At 49.5% G+C, this 15417-nt stretch overlaps 1 protein-coding gene across 1 annotated transcript in view; it reads right to left on the bottom strand.

Moving 5' to 3' along the window:
• Positions 1–15417, bottom strand: part of NRDC (nardilysin convertase) — a 1316087-nt gene that overhangs the window by 1018862 nt on the left and 281808 nt on the right. Inside the window, exons 6-7 of the mRNA XM_085602630.1 lie at positions 10758–10853; positions 2576–2698 (exon numbers count right to left, since the gene is read on the bottom strand). Coding sequence (XP_085458756.1) covers positions 2576–2698; positions 10758–10853 — 219 coding nt within the window. The remainder of the gene's footprint in view (positions 1–2575; positions 2699–10757; positions 10854–15417) is intronic.

Here is a 15417-nt window from a genome sequence, read left to right as displayed (position 1 = left end):
GAGAGATTGACAGAGAGAGAGAGAGATTGACAGAGAGAGAGAGAGAGATTGACAGAGAGAGAGAGACTGACAGAGAGAGAGAGACTGACAGAGAGAGAGAGACTGACAGAGAGAGAGAGACTGACAGAGAGAGAGAGACTGACAGAGAGAGAGAGACTGACAGAGAGAGAGAGAGACTGACAGAGAGAGAGAGAGACTGACAGAGAGAGAGAGAGACTGACAGAGAGAGAGAGAGACTGACAGAGAGAGAGAGAGACTGACAGAGAGAGAGAGACTGACAGAGAGAGAGAGAGACTGACAGAGAGAGAGAGAGACTGACAGAGAGAGAGAGAGACTGACAGAGAGAGAGAGAGACTGACAGAGAGAGAGAGACTTACGGGGAGACTGGCTGACGGGGAGACTGGCTGACGGGGAGACTGGCTGACGGGGAGACTGGCTGACGGGGAGACTGGCTGACGGGGAGACTGGCTGACGGGGAGACTGGCTGACGGGGAGACTGGCTGACGGGGAGACTGGCTGACGGGGAGACTGGCTGACGGGGAGACTGGCTGACGGGGAGACTGGCTGACGGGGAGACTGGCTGACGGGGAGACTGGCTGACGGGGAGACTGGCTGACGGGGAGACTGGCTGACGGGGAGACTGGCTGACGGGGAGACTGGCTGACGGGGAGACTGGCTGACGGGGAGACTGACTGACAGAGAGAACCTGACAGAGAGAGATATTGACTGACAGAGAGAGATACCGACAGAACGAAAGAGACTGACCGACAGAACGAAAGAGACTGACCGACAGAGAGAGAGAGACCGACAGAGAGAGAGAGAGAGACAGAGACCGACAGAGAGAGAGAGAGAGACAGAGACCGACAGAGAGAGAGAGAGAGACAGAGACCGACAGAGAGAGAGAGAGAGACAGAGACCGACAGAGAGAGAGAGAGACAGAGACCGACAGAGAGAGAGAGAGACAGAGACCGACAGGCTGACAGAGACCGACAGGCTGACAGAGACCGACAGGCTGACAGAGACCGACAGGCTGACAGAGACCGACAGGCTGACAGAGACCGACAGGCTGACAGAGACCGACAGGCTGACAGAGACCGACAGGCTGACAGAGACCGACAGGCTGACAGAGACCGACAGGCTGACAGAGACCGACAGGCTGACAGAGACCGACAGGCTGACAGAGACCGACAGGCTGACAGAGACCGACAGGCTGACAGAGACCGACAGGCTGACAGAGACCGACAGGCTGACAGAGACCGACAGGCTGACAGAGACCGACAGGCTGACAGAGACCGACAGGCTGACAGAGACCGACAGGCTGACAGAGACCGACAGGCTGACAGAGACAGACCGGCTGACAGAGACAGACCGGCTGACAGAGACAGACCGGCTGACAGAGACAGACCGGCTGACAGAGACAGACCGGCTGACAGAGACAGACCGGCTGACAGAGACAGACCGGCTGACAGAGACAGACCGGCTGACAGAGACAGACCGGCTGACAGAGACAGACCGGCTGACAGAGACCGGCTGACAGAGACCGGCTGACAGAGACCAGCTGACAGAGAGACAGACTGACAGAGAGACAGACTGACAGAGAGACAGACTGACAGAGAGACAGACTGACAGAGAGACAGACTGACAGAGAGACAGACTGACAGAGAGACAGACTGACAGAGAGACAGACTGACAGAGAGACAGACTGACAGAGAGACAGACTGACAGAGAGACAGACTGACAGAGAGACAGACTGACAGAGAGACAGACTGGCTGACAGAGAGAGAGACACTGACTGACAGAGAGTGACGGACTGACAGAGACTGACAGAGAGAGAAAGAGAGAGAGACTGTGGTGGAATTGAGGTAAAAGTGTGTATAACGCTATGCAATGCCTCTTAAGATTGCTATTGTCTGCTAATAAAAATGTATTAACAAAATGTGCTCCTTGTAGTTACATCTGCTTTGAAATACAGCATTGTCGGTTTTGAAACAGGTTTGATTTTTAGCCCCCCCACCCCCCTGACCCCACTCACACCGGTGCGACCCTCGGCCAAAAACCACACTGTAATTTTGGCCTCCGAGAGAAAGTTTGTGAGTCCCCATGTTCTAGAGGTTGCCGTCGCCGGATTGGCTGCTACTTAAGTTTGGTTCTTTTTTACAAAAGAAAATGGATAGGCTATTGCAGTGACTCTTCATTGCATTGTACCCTATTTAAGTATTATCTACTGCTTTTATATGTATACCGTGGGCCTCCCACTAAGACGACAGGGATGATTCAAGCATGTGAATCTATGAAAGATCCAATACTGGGGAAAACTTTATTATTCTCGAACAAATCCCTAATCACAAGAACGATGAACAGAGGAGACCTAGGGTAAAAACTTCCTGTGGGATGTAATTGTGCAGCAGTAAGACAAAACTATAGCAAGGTATACCTTGTGTGCCCGATTCAGCTGAATGAAGAGACAGTCATAAAATCGACATAAGTAGTAGTTGTGCATAAGGCAGTCTACCAAATCTAAACTGCAAGTGATTCAATAGTTATATTGGAAAGAATTCAAAACATTTAAGATTACCTATTGATTGCACTGCCAATGTCATGTAATGGGCAGAATAATGCGTCTTCCAAAACTGCCTCAGCCTCTTGTAGGTGTCAATATTCCTCTCCTTTGGTTCATGTTTAAGAGTTTGAGCATTTCCTGTTGATGTTAAAATGAAGGTACACAGTTAAAATGGCTATTATAAACAATGCTGCTAATCACAGGTTTTAAAAGAAATCAATACAAGTTACATACTTGATATTCCCCTTCTCCAGGCGATTACGGATTCAGAATGCCGGTCCAGATTTCCCTCAGAAATAGTTTGAAAAGAGGTGAAGGGGAATGGAAAAGATGACAGAGGCTGTAAACATGCATGTGTGCCAAGATTTGTGAAAACGTATGTAGATTTTGAAGAACAAAAGGGACGATTTTGTATTTACCGCTGACTTGCACTAAAATTAGCGATCTTTGAGGAAGGAGAAGGAAAAGCAGTAGCAGGGCTATATGAATACTGAGAAGAAATGTCATAAATGCTCCCTTCTAAACAAAGTGAGTTGCAATAAAAAGGTTTTGCTACATGGAGATGTGCACAGGCAATAGTGAGGAATAGGTGGGGAGTGTTTTATTTCAGTCAGCCAAATATCTACCAAATCCTTTGTAGCTTCACCTAGGGCAGCGAGCAATCTTACCCAACACTAGCGTTAATTGTCACATGTACCGCTTCACATGTTTTCCATTTTTTATTTTTAGATGAAAGGAAAGACCCAGAATTGAACTGCGCAATGTAACATCTTCCACACCTGCACAATATGTCTTTGTCCCATCTATCATGTCCTGCCACAATGACAGTGCGGCAACGTCTTCATAGCTTTCGTACAGCCTGGAAACCAGAACTAATGGTTGCTCCATCTTCCGACAGACTTCAATGGCACACACTCCACACTTAAAAGACGTGAACAAAGTTTGCTGATACACAACCTCAACTCTGGGTACCACTCCGCCATCCATGGTAGACACAATCGAGAAATAGGTCTTCATGACAAAATAAGAGGTGATGTCCATATAACATATCTTGACGTTGTTCTATTACTCCATAGAAAAGATCTTACATTCGCTGTTCCCCTAACAGCAAATTGAATATGCTACTTACCAGTATGCATCTGTTCTTGGCATGTAGGGCTGCTGACATTCATATCTGTGCATAGATCGCCGCCTAGTGTTGGGTCCGGATGTTTGCACGTTGTTGTCCTGGAAGAGTCTTCGAAGTATCCTGGGATAGGTGACTCCTCCCCTGGACTACAGTGCGCATGGGCATCCTCTCCATCCTCAAATTGTTTTTCGCCATTGTGGCAGTGATGGAGTAGATACAGAAAGTGATGACCATGCTTACAGTAATTCTGAGAGCTGCAGCTGCTACAGGCGCCGGGGAGGAGGGAGGGCGATATGAATGTCAGCAGCCCTACATGCCAAGAACAGATGCATACTGGTAAGTAGCATATTCAGTTCGAGGCATGTGGGCTGCTGAATTCATATCTGTGCATAGAATACATAGCAGTGCCCTCTATTAGCGGCGGCTACCAGTGCCAGCTGCAGCGGTCTGAAAAAGAGTTTTGAGAACAGCCTGTCCTACAGCTGCCTGCTGTTTTGATTGCACATCTACACAATAGTGTTTGGTAAATGTGTGTGTAGTGGACCAGGTGGCTGCTCTACATATATCATGCAAAGGGATGTTTCCCAGGAAAGCCATGGAGGCCCCTAACTTACGTGTTGAGTGGGCTCGTGGGGGAATCGTTAATGTGCGTTTAGCCTTTTGATAGCAAATTTGAATACATTTAACGATCCATCTGGCTATACCTGCTTTGGAGATAGCGTTACCTTTGTGGTGTGGGGCAAAGGCAACGAAAAGTTGATTAGTCTTCCTAAAGACTTTAGTCCTGTCGATATAGTACATGAGGGCTCTCTTTACATCTAGTGTATGGAGTGCTCTTTCTGCGACAGTTTGTGGGTTTTGAAAGAAAACAGGCAGTTCAATAGTTTGATTTATGTGGAACTGCGATATCACCTTGGGCATGAATTTGGGGTTGGTACGTAGTACGACCCTGTTGGCGTGAACCTGTATAAATGGCTCTTGAACGGTTAGTGCCTGGAGTTCACTAACTCTCCTCAAAGAAGTGATTGCTACTAGGAAAGCTACTTTCCATGTGAGGAATTGAATCTCGCATGAGTGTAGAGGTTCGAAGAGTGGACCCATCAGGCGTGTGAGGACCAAGTTGAGGTTCCACATTGGAGCTGGTGGGTGGCGTGGAGGGATTACTCGTTTGAGTCCTTCCAAGAATGCTTTGATGGCAGGCACTCTGAATAAAGAGAGGTGCTGCCTGTTCTGGAGATAGGCTGATATTGCGGTCAAATGGACACGTATTGAGGTGTATGCCAGATTGCATCGGTATAGGTGTAAGAGGTAACAAATTATGTTTTGGATGGATGCGTCTAGCGGGTTAGTCATTATTATTGCAATAGATGACGAATCTTTTCCATTTGGCTGCATAGCAAGCTCTGGTAGTGGGTCTCCTGGCCTCCTTAATGATGTCCATACAGTCAGGTGGCAGGTTTAGGTAGCCAAACTCTAGGACTTCAGGAGCCAGATTGCCAGGTTCAGCTGTTGCGGATCTGGATGCTGAATCTCTCCATGGTTATGCGTCAAATGCGCGGGTTTGATTCGCAGCCTTTGATGCGGCACCACGGAAAGTTCGAGAAAGGTGGTGTACCATGGCTGGCGTGCCCACGTTGGAGCAACCAGGACGAGTGTTAGTGAGTGTTGTCTGAGTTTGCGTGCCACCAGCGGTATCAGTGGTGCTGGGGGAAAAGCGTACGCAAATCTGCCGGACCAGGTTCATCCATATCGCATTGCCCTGCGACTGCGGATGTGGGAACCTGGCGGCAAAGCTTTGGCATTTTGCGTTTTCGCTTGTGGCGAATAGGTCTATCTCTGGATGACCCCACTGCTGGAAGTACGGCTGGAGTACTGATGGGTGTAACTCCCACTCGTGCATCTGGTGGCTGTGTCTGCTGAGCAGATCCGCCATCTGGTTGTCCTTGCCGGGGAGGTGTTCCGCCATGAGGAACATGTTCCTCTGAATGGCCCACTTCCACATGCTCTGAGCCAGATTAGACAACTGTGGAGAGTGTGTTCCTCCCTGCTTCTGTATGTAGTACATGGCGGTCATGTTGTCCGTCCGGATCAACACGACTTTGTTGCACAAGTGTACTTTGAATGCTTTCATAGCCAGGAAGATTGCCATCAGTTCTAGAAGGTTGATGTGCATCTTCTTTTGTTGTGTTGTCCATAGTCCCTGCACTGTGTAATTGAGTACATGAGCTCCCCATCCCTGGAGAGACGCGTCCGCTGTCAGTATTATTTGTGGAACAGGCTCTTGGAACGGTCGGCCCTTGCAAAGGTTTTGTGGCTTCCACCAATGCAGAGAGTTGTATGCCCGACCGCTCACCAACACTAGGTCTTTTAGTTGTCCTTGAGCCCGATTCCATTGACGTGCTAAGCACTCCTGAAGCGGGCGCATATGTAGTCTCGCGTGTGGGACTATGAAAATGCAGGAGGCCATCATGCCTATCAACTGCATGAACACTCGCGCGGGAAGGGAGTGTTGTGGTTTGAACTTGGAAATCAGCATTTGCATGCTGTTGATTCTCACTAAATTTGGCTGAGCTGTGGCCGCCTGAGTGTCTATGGTCTCACCTAGGTACTGTTGTACGTGTGCGGGTTGGAGATGTGATTTTGGGTAATTTAGTGAGAACCCCAGACTGTGAAGAAGGTGAATGGAGCGGGACATGTGGCTGGCACATTGCTGGGCTGACTTTGCTTGAACAAGCCAGTCATCCAGGTAAGGGTAGACGTGTATGTGTTGCCTCCGTAGATGTGCAGCCACAGTAGCTAGGCACTTTGTGAAAACTCTGGGTGCTGTTGTCACGCCGAAGGGAAGGACTTTGAATTGGTAGTGCTGCCCCTGAACAGTGAACCTGAGGTATTTTCTGTGTGAGTGGTGAATGGGTATGTGTAAATACGCATCTTTGAGATCCAGTGTGGCCAGGAAGTCTCCCTGTTTGAGCAGCGGGAGGACTTGCTGTAGGGTGAGCATGTGGAAATGCTCGGGGAGAATGTAGCGGTTGAGGGGTCTCAGGTCTAGTATAGGTCTGAGTGACCCGTCCTTTTTCGGTATTAAAAAGTACAGGGAGTACACCCCCGTACCTTGCTCGTGGACGGGTACGACCTCTATTGCGCCTTTTAGTAGCATACGTAGCACTTCCTGCTGTAAGAGCGTTAAGTGCTCTGAGGACATAGGACGGTGTTTTGGAGGTATTGTGGGTGGAGTTGAGGTTAATTCTAGGCAGTAACCGTGTTTGACAATATCTTTGACCCACCTGTCCGTGGTGATGGAGTTCCACGTGGACCGGAACCTTTGTAGCCTTCCCCCGACAGGTGTTATGTGGTCGGGAGGAAGGGAGAGGGCGTCACTGTTTGTTCTTGGGGGAGGACCTGGTGTTGCCGTATCCGCGTCCTCTGCCCTTTGTGCTTGAGCCACGATATCCACCCCGGGTGTTTTTATCGTAGGTACTTTGTGTGTTGCCCTTGTTGAAGGTTTGCTGGGACCCCTGTCCTCTACCTGCTCCTCTATTTCCGGGGCGACGAAAGGAGCCGCTCCGAAAGGACTGCGTTTGGAGAGCCCCCATGGACTTTGCAGTGTCTGTGTCCTTTTTTATTTTTTCTAGGGTGGTGTCAACCTCTGGCCCGAATAAGTAGTCGGGGTTGACAGGCTGGTTGAGGATGTTATTTTGTACCTCAGGTTTGAATCCGGAGATTCATAACCAGGCGTGTCGTCGCAACATGACGCTAGTGTTTATGGCTCTGGCAGCTGTATCCGCGGCATCCAGTGCACACTTAATGGATGCGTTTGTGAGGAGTTGTCCCTCCCTGATGAGGATCTCTGCTCCCTCTTTGAATTGGTCAGGGAGATGTTGGAGTAATGTTTCTAATGTGTCGTAATGTGCGCGATCGTAGCGAGCTAGGAGCGCCTGAGTATTGGCAATATGCCATATGTTAGCTGCTTGGGCTGCAACCCGTTTGCCGGAGGTCTCTAGCACCTTGGACTCTTTGTCCGGGGGAGGAGCATCCCCTGTCGTTTGCGAGTGTGCCCGTTTGCGAGCATTCGCGACTACTATGGAATCCAGAGGTAACTGGCCTCTAATGTAGGTAGGGTCCCCAGGCGCCGACCTGTATTTCTTGTCGATCCTGGGGTTTATTACTCTTGCCCTGGTGGGTTCTTTGAAAATGTCCTTTGCTGGTTTGAGGACACCTTTCAACATGGGTAGAGTTTTGATATTCCTTTCTGAGGATGCGAAAGTATCCATGAGAAAGTCGTCCTCGACGGTGTCAGAGTGGAGTTGCGCACCATGATTGGCCGCAGCACGTTCAATGAGGGCGTTGAATGCGGCAGTGTCCTCTGTGGGAGACGTTTTTGCTCCATATAGCTGCGTGTCCTGTGTATCCATAGGTGCACCCGGGTCTACAGGGTCATCCCAAGCTTGGTCAGGGTCCTGTTGGCCTTCAGGGTCCATCTCTCCGGGGTAGGGGACGTGGTCACTTATGTAGTCCTCCAAAACGTCTGTTTCGGAGTGTGTGGGAGAGAAGGACTGTGGATCTTGGTAAGAGGAATGGAGAGGTTCGTAAAGAACTGGTTCCGAAGCCACTGGCAGCTTTTTCTTTAGCGGGATCCAGTAGGAGTCCAAAGCTGGCTCGGAAGTTATTCTCCTCTTGTGGAGCATCATTCTGCCGGTGTCGGCATCGATGATGTGTGATGGTGACGTCTCTGCAGGAGAGCGTTCGGCAGGTGTGATCGTGGTGTGGGTGACACGTGTTCTGATTTGGAACAGTTTTGGGGCCGTGGATGGTGGCAGGCCAAAAGTGATGTTGGCCGGTGCCGGAGAAGCTGTTTGAGCTTTTTTCGGCTCGGAGCCTGGCGTGTCCTGGAGGACTGCCTTGTCTTTGATGCGTTGCAAGGACGCTGCAACTTGCCGCACCTGGAGCGCCGCCGGTTCTTTGGCGCCGACCGGTTCTGTAGAGGCGGGCGTGGACTTCTTCGGCGCCACTGGGTCATCGAGTCGAGTCGAGGTAGTAGCCGTCGACGGCGTCGATGATTGTGCCTTTGGTGCTGCTTTCGAAGCGGTGTGAGACGCAGCAGCCAGTTTGACCTTTGTGGCCGGAGCCGATTGTTTCGGTGCCGGGAGCCGAGTAGGTTTGGCGGTACCGAAGGTCTTTTTCCGTGTGTCGGCGCCGACGTCGGCTGCTGCAAGCTCGGCACCAAAGTCTCGTTTGACGGGTTTGGCTGGCGTCGAAAGTGTGGTGGGCTTCGATCCGACCAGTGTCACTTTCGGTTTCGGTTTCTGATGAACCAATACAGCTTTCGGTTTCGAAGAAGGGAAACCAGCCGTTTTGGGTAGTAATGGCTGCCGCTGAATGTCCGAGGCCGGGCCAGAGGGCGGGGCCGAAGAACTGCGGGATAGGTCTTGGGTAAGGCCCGAAGGCGATCCCTCGACCGGAGCCATAGACTGGCGCACTGGGATATCCTCAGTCTGTACGGGTAGGCCTTGCTCGTCACCGGAGCTACTCTCTTCGGCCCCTAAGGCCTCATCGTAGTCTCCTACCTCGGTGTCGGCTTCATCTCTGTGAAAGAGTCGTTCTTCGATGTCTTCCGATCCGGAGTCGTGTTCGGAAGCGGGGCTGGAGGGTAGGTTCTCCACGTCTTCGACATCTTCGTCCTCGGCGCTGAAGATGTTGGTCGGGGCCGGTGCCGCTTGCTGCGCTTCAAGTCTCGCTGCTCGTCGATTCCGGAGAGTCTTCTTGGATCGGAATCGGGCACAGGCCATACATGTGGACTCGTCGTGATCCGGTGAAAGGCATTTGTTGCATACCGGGTGGACGTCGACATGGGGATATTTCGTATTGCATACAGGACACCGCTTGAATGGTGTCCTCGATTCCATCGTCGATGTCGGGTCGATGGTCGGGTAAGATGCGAAAAAGTTGTTCTCGAAGGTAGTAAACTAACAAAGAAACTATCGATACCGATCGGGAACAGTACCGACGCGAACTAAAGGCCTTTTGGCCTGTAAAAAGTTGTTCCTAACTTGAGTCAAGATAAGCACATCCGAACCCAATGGCGGAAAAAAACAATCTGAGGATGGAGAGGATGTCCATGCGCACTGTAGTCCAGGGGAGGAGTCACCTATCCCAGGATACTTCGAAGACTCTTCCAGGACAACAACGTGCAAACATCCGGACCCAACACTAGGCGGCGATCTATGCACAGATATGAATTCAGCAGCCCACATGCCTCGAACTATAGATATACCCTCAGCATCCCATTAAAGATTCCTACCAAACAACTGGCTTTTGGGTGATAGTCTATAGTAAGTACACAATTAATTTCAAACCTCTTCACCAACTGGTTATCATCATCTGAGAATACAACCTCTGAATAACGTTCTCATAAGAAAACAAAAAAATTAAAATGACATCAGTCACGTCTTTCATACTAATGTTGCACAGTCCACTATTATTCCCGTGCATTCTGTCACAGTACAAACTATCAAATCCTTCAGTCACCCTTAAACTCCCTGTTTGCTCTAAGCCACCAGTAACACTTAACTTTTCTCTTCATAGCTTCTACGCTCTTAGTTTGTGGGCCATTACTCTTGCTCTTAACCCAATGTGAGCTGCCAGCTTAACCAATCTCCACACAACTTTACCACACCATGAAGCCATCTAGGTCAGCTGAATATCACAACTTTGCGAAGACTTTATAAATAAATGCAATTGGATTTTCCTGTGTTTCTGTGCTGAGGGGGACACAACCTAAGATTGGGCTGGAGTATCCCCTGCAGGGCAAGGCCACGGCTGATTTGCAAAAGGCATACTGTAGTGATCCAGTGAGCAAAAAAACAAAAAAACTACTGACAGTAGAGCGACCCAGGGTAATATTCAGTGGCAAGTTTAATTTCCTTCATCACTATTAGCTTTGATAATGGTTTGGGTAAGCAGAACTTCTGAACGAAGGTAAAAGTCCATGGCACATCACCTTATATGCTACACAAAAAATACTTTATGCTGTCCTACAAGGTCATTACATCATTACTATTATGTACTCACCCCAAAAAAATTTGCCCATGGGATGACCAGGTTTGGCAAGGCTACCAAACAGCATTTCTTTTCTGTTTGAATCAGATGGTCTTGCAATTTGGTACTCTATAAGCAACAAAGTTTATTTTAGCAAAGAGGTACATAAGAATGCAGTTTGTCGTGATGGACATATTCTCTTTGTATAGCACAAGTCTCAAAAAAGCAATTTTGGCACGCAGACCTACAACAAATAAATGAACAAGTTACTTACCTTGGGTAACACCCTTTTTAGGAGAGACTATCTGGCTTCAGATTACTCCCATTTTCAATATTCCGCAGGCGTCAGACTGGATCAAGAACTTTTCCATAATAATTCTGTGCGCCAGAAGGTGGTGATGTACGGCTCCACACTGATGCCGTTATGTTCTGGAAATTATGTACAGGGCCCCAGACGTGGAGCTCCACAATAAAACTGATAGACCAGTGGGTGGATTACTAGAATTGGGATCTTATAAATGGGTAGAGTCCATCCACAGAATGGGGAGAAAGGGAGGGTAGGGGAGGAATCGGAGGCTAGTCTCCACCAGAAGAACAAGTTACTTACCTTCTGTAACGCTTTTTGTGGTGGATACAGTATCTGCCTGTGGATTCCTCACCTTATGAATACCCCCTGCGCCAGCATTCCGCGTGAAATTCTTTCCTAGCTCTCCCACGTCGACAAGGACGTCACAATAGCACGGCTCCGCTCGTGACACCATATCACGTCATCGGAGCCATAAGAGGACCTCGTCAGCGTGCTGACGTCAGTTCCACCCATTTTTTCCGTGCCACCGAGGCAAACGGGCGGTCCGACACATTTTCCAATGCAAAAATAGCATACCAAATATATACATATATATATATATATCAATTCACAAATCCATAATCAATAAAGACAGAGAAATAGCAACTGAATAAGCATTTTTCATTATTAAAATATCAACATGATCAAGACATATTAAAATCAAATATTTTTTGGTAGAAACAGGTGGACTACGGGGAGGCGGGCGGGACAGTGAGGAATCCACAGGCAGATACTGTATCCACCAGAAAAAGCATTACCGAAGGTAAGTAACTTGTTCTTCTGATGGATGCTTCTGCCGGTGGATTCCTCACCTTATGAATAGATTCCTAAAGCCGTACACCTCTTGGAGGAGGGTGTCCACCTGACTAGACCAAAAAATCTTGCAAAACAGAACGAGCAAAATGGCCATCCCTCCTCACCTCAGAGTCCAAGCACTAATGCTTTGCAAAGGTGTGGAGGGAGGCCCAAGTTGCTGCCTTACAAATGTCAACAGGAACACCTCTAGCCAAAGCAGAAGAAGTAGACTTAGCTCTGGTGGAATGAGCTCTGATACCTTCTGGAGGGTCCTTCTTGGCCAAGGCGTAGCAAATCTTGAAGCACAAGATAATCCACCTGGAGAGTCCTCTTGGGCACAGCCTTGCCTTTCATCTTCCCAACATAGCCCATGAAGAGCTGATTGACCAGCCTCAGATCCCTTGTCCGATCAAGTAAAAGCGGACAGCTCTCTTTGGGTCCAAACGATGCAGTCTCTCCTCCTCCTTGGAAGAGTGAGGGGGAGCATAGAAGGTAGGTAAAGTAATGGATTGTCCCAAATGAAAAGGGGTAACCACCTCGGGAAGGAAAGCAGCCCTGGTCCTTAAGACCAACTTATCTGCATGAATGGTCAAGAAAGGATGCTTCGAACTAAGAGCCTGAAGCTCACTTACCTAGTTTCCTAGCAGAGTTAATAGCAATCAAGAAAACCGTTTTAAAAGAAAGAAGCCTCAACGGGCACGTATGAAGCGGCTCAAACTGAGAACCCATTATGAAGGTAAGAAAGAGATTCAAATCCCACTGAGGCATAATGAAAGGCGTAAGAGGGAACTTATTTGTTAGGCCCTTAATGAACCTCATGACAATGGGGGACTTAAATAAAGACGGCTGGTCCGGCAAGCATAGAAAAGCCGACAAGGCCGACAAATAGCCCTTAACAGTGTTACAGCACAACCTTGCTGTGCTAAAGAAAGTGACAACTCCAGAATATTAGACAAACGGGCCTTTAAAGGGTCAATATCTCTCTCTCCACACCACTTAACAAATCTGGACCATGTGTAAGAGTAAACAGACTTAGTGGAGTGTCGCATAGACGATAAAAGAACATCCACTATATCCGGCGGGAGAGAGAAGGAACTCAGGTTGCCCCGTTCAATCTCCAGGCATGAAGGTGCAGGCTCTGGAGGTGGGGGGGTGTTGAATAGGGGTGGGCAGAATTTGCGAAATTCACTTTCGCAAATTATCGCGAAAATGTTAAAAAATCTCCGCAAACACGTGGAAATATCGCGAAGATGCGGAAGTTTTTTTCCCCGCCCGTTCGTGGTATTTTCCGCGTGGTCGCGGCTCGCCAACTTACCCATGCGGTTGCTCGCGGGCGCGGCCATCTTGTTTTCACTTGTCTCGCGTTGCATGATCGCTAGAAGAAAGACGTGATTGCGCGACGCATGACGTTACTGCGGGAGCAAACTGTCGCGAGACAGCGCAAATGGCTACCAACAATCCAACATCTCGTGGAGAACGCGACCGAATCGGGAAAACTTGTCGGCGAACTCGGGGATTCAGGTAAGGCGATCGTGTGCATGCGAGAATGTATTATTTTACAGCGCGAGCAAGAAACAAATTATCGCTAAGCTGCGGAATGCGGAAATTTTTACATTTGCGCACTTTACGCGGAACGCGAAAATGCCAAATTATCGCAATTTCCGCAAACGGAACGGAATTTTGGCCCAGGCCTAGTGTAGAACCTCCCCCTGCGACTGCGAGAGGAGGTCTGCCCTGAGAGGGAGACGGAGCAGAGGGTGCGATGAGGTGAAGTAGATCTGTGTACCACACCCTTCTTGGCCAATACGGGGCGATCAATATGACTTGGGCCTGGTCTTGGCGAATCTTCCTCAGAACCCAAGGAATCAAGGGTATGGGAGGAAACGCGTAAAGGAGTTGTGAGCTCCAATCCAATTGAAATGCGTCCCCCAATGCTCCCTGCATCGAAAACTGGAGACTGCAGAACAATGGGCAGTGTGCATTCTCGCGAGTGGCAAAGAGGTCCAAGCGAGGGGACCCTGACATCTGAAAGATGCGACGGACCACCTCCGGATGAAGCCGCCACTCGTGATCGACTGAGTAGCACCGACTGAGACTGTCCACACGAACATTCAGCACACCGGCCAGATGATTTGCAAACACACAAATCCGATGGTTCTGAGCCCAGGACCAGAGTCGCAGAGCCTCTCGACAGAGACAAAACGACTCTACACCTCCCTGTTTGTTGATATACCACATCGTGGCAGTGTTGTCCGTCAGGACCTGAACCGACTGACCGCGAAGGGAAGGGAGGAAAGCCTTGAGCGACAAACGAATCGCCCGCAATTCCAGCAGGTTGATATGAAACAACCTTTCCTCTAGAGACCAAAGACCTTTGACCTCCAGATCCCCAGAGGAGCGCCCCACCCTAGAGTGGAGGCATCCGTGATCACTGTGGCCACCGGTGGAGGAGGCTGAAAGGCCTTTCCTTCAGACAGGTTGCCCTGCACACTCCACCAAATCAGCTCCGCTGCAGCTTCTCTGGAGATCTTGACTTTCTCCCCGAGATCTCCGTTGTGCTGATACCACTGCATGCAGAGGCACCACTGGAGTGCCCTGATGTGCCAGCGTGAATGGTTGATCAACAGAATGCAGGAAGCAAACAGACCGAGCAGGCGAAGAACCTTCAGGACTGGAACAACTGCTCCATCGTGAAATAAAGGAATCATTTCCTGTATGTTGGGAATCCTCTGCGGAGGCGGGTATGCTCGACACAAAGAAGAGTCCAGTATTGCCCCTTTGATCAGGCTGCGCTGAGAAGGCACCAGGTGAGATTTGGGTACATTTATCGAAAAACCCAAATTGAATAACAGACGAGCCGTTACCTGCAAGTGGCACGAAACCAACTCTGGAGACTGCTTTCAACAGCCAGTCGTCCAGGTAGGGGAAAACAGGAACTCCTGACCTTCTGAGATGAGCCGCTACCACTGCCATCACCTTTGTAAAGACTCGAGGTGCGGAAGAACCGCAAACTGATAATGTTGCGACCCTACCGTGAACCGGAGATACTTCCGATGCGACCTCAGGATGGCAAGATGAAAATACGCATCCTGTAGATCGATAGACACCATCCAGTCACCCTGCTGCAGCGCAAGGAGAACCTGAGCCAAGGTCAACATTTTGAACTTCTCCTATCTGAGGTAAAGGTTCAAAACCCTGAGGTCCAAGATCGGTCTTAAGCGACCGTCCTTTTTGGGGATCAGGAAATACCGGGAGTAGCAACCCTGACCCCTTTCCTGCTCTGGGTCCACCTCTATCGCACCTTTCTGAAACAAGGTAAGAACCTCCTGCGGTAAAAGCATTAAGTGGTCCTCCGAGCACCAACCCCGACGAGGAGGGTAAGGAGGCGGAAACTCCAAAAAAGGGAGGGCGTACCCATTATCTACAAGATTCAAGACCCAACGATCTGACGTGATCAGTCTCCACTCTTGTAGAAAATGGTAAACCCGACCCCCTACCAGACCAACATGTTCTAAGATGGGGGATCTAGAACTGCTTTCCGGATGTACCAGC

This window comes from Triturus cristatus, chromosome 4_2, assembly GCF_964204655.1.
Source record: "Triturus cristatus chromosome 4_2, aTriCri1.1, whole genome shotgun sequence".
Taxonomy (NCBI): Eukaryota; Metazoa; Chordata; class Amphibia; order Caudata; family Salamandridae; genus Triturus; species Triturus cristatus.
The sequence above is the reverse complement of the archived record's forward strand: the minus strand, read 5'-3'. Positions and strand labels throughout refer to the sequence as shown.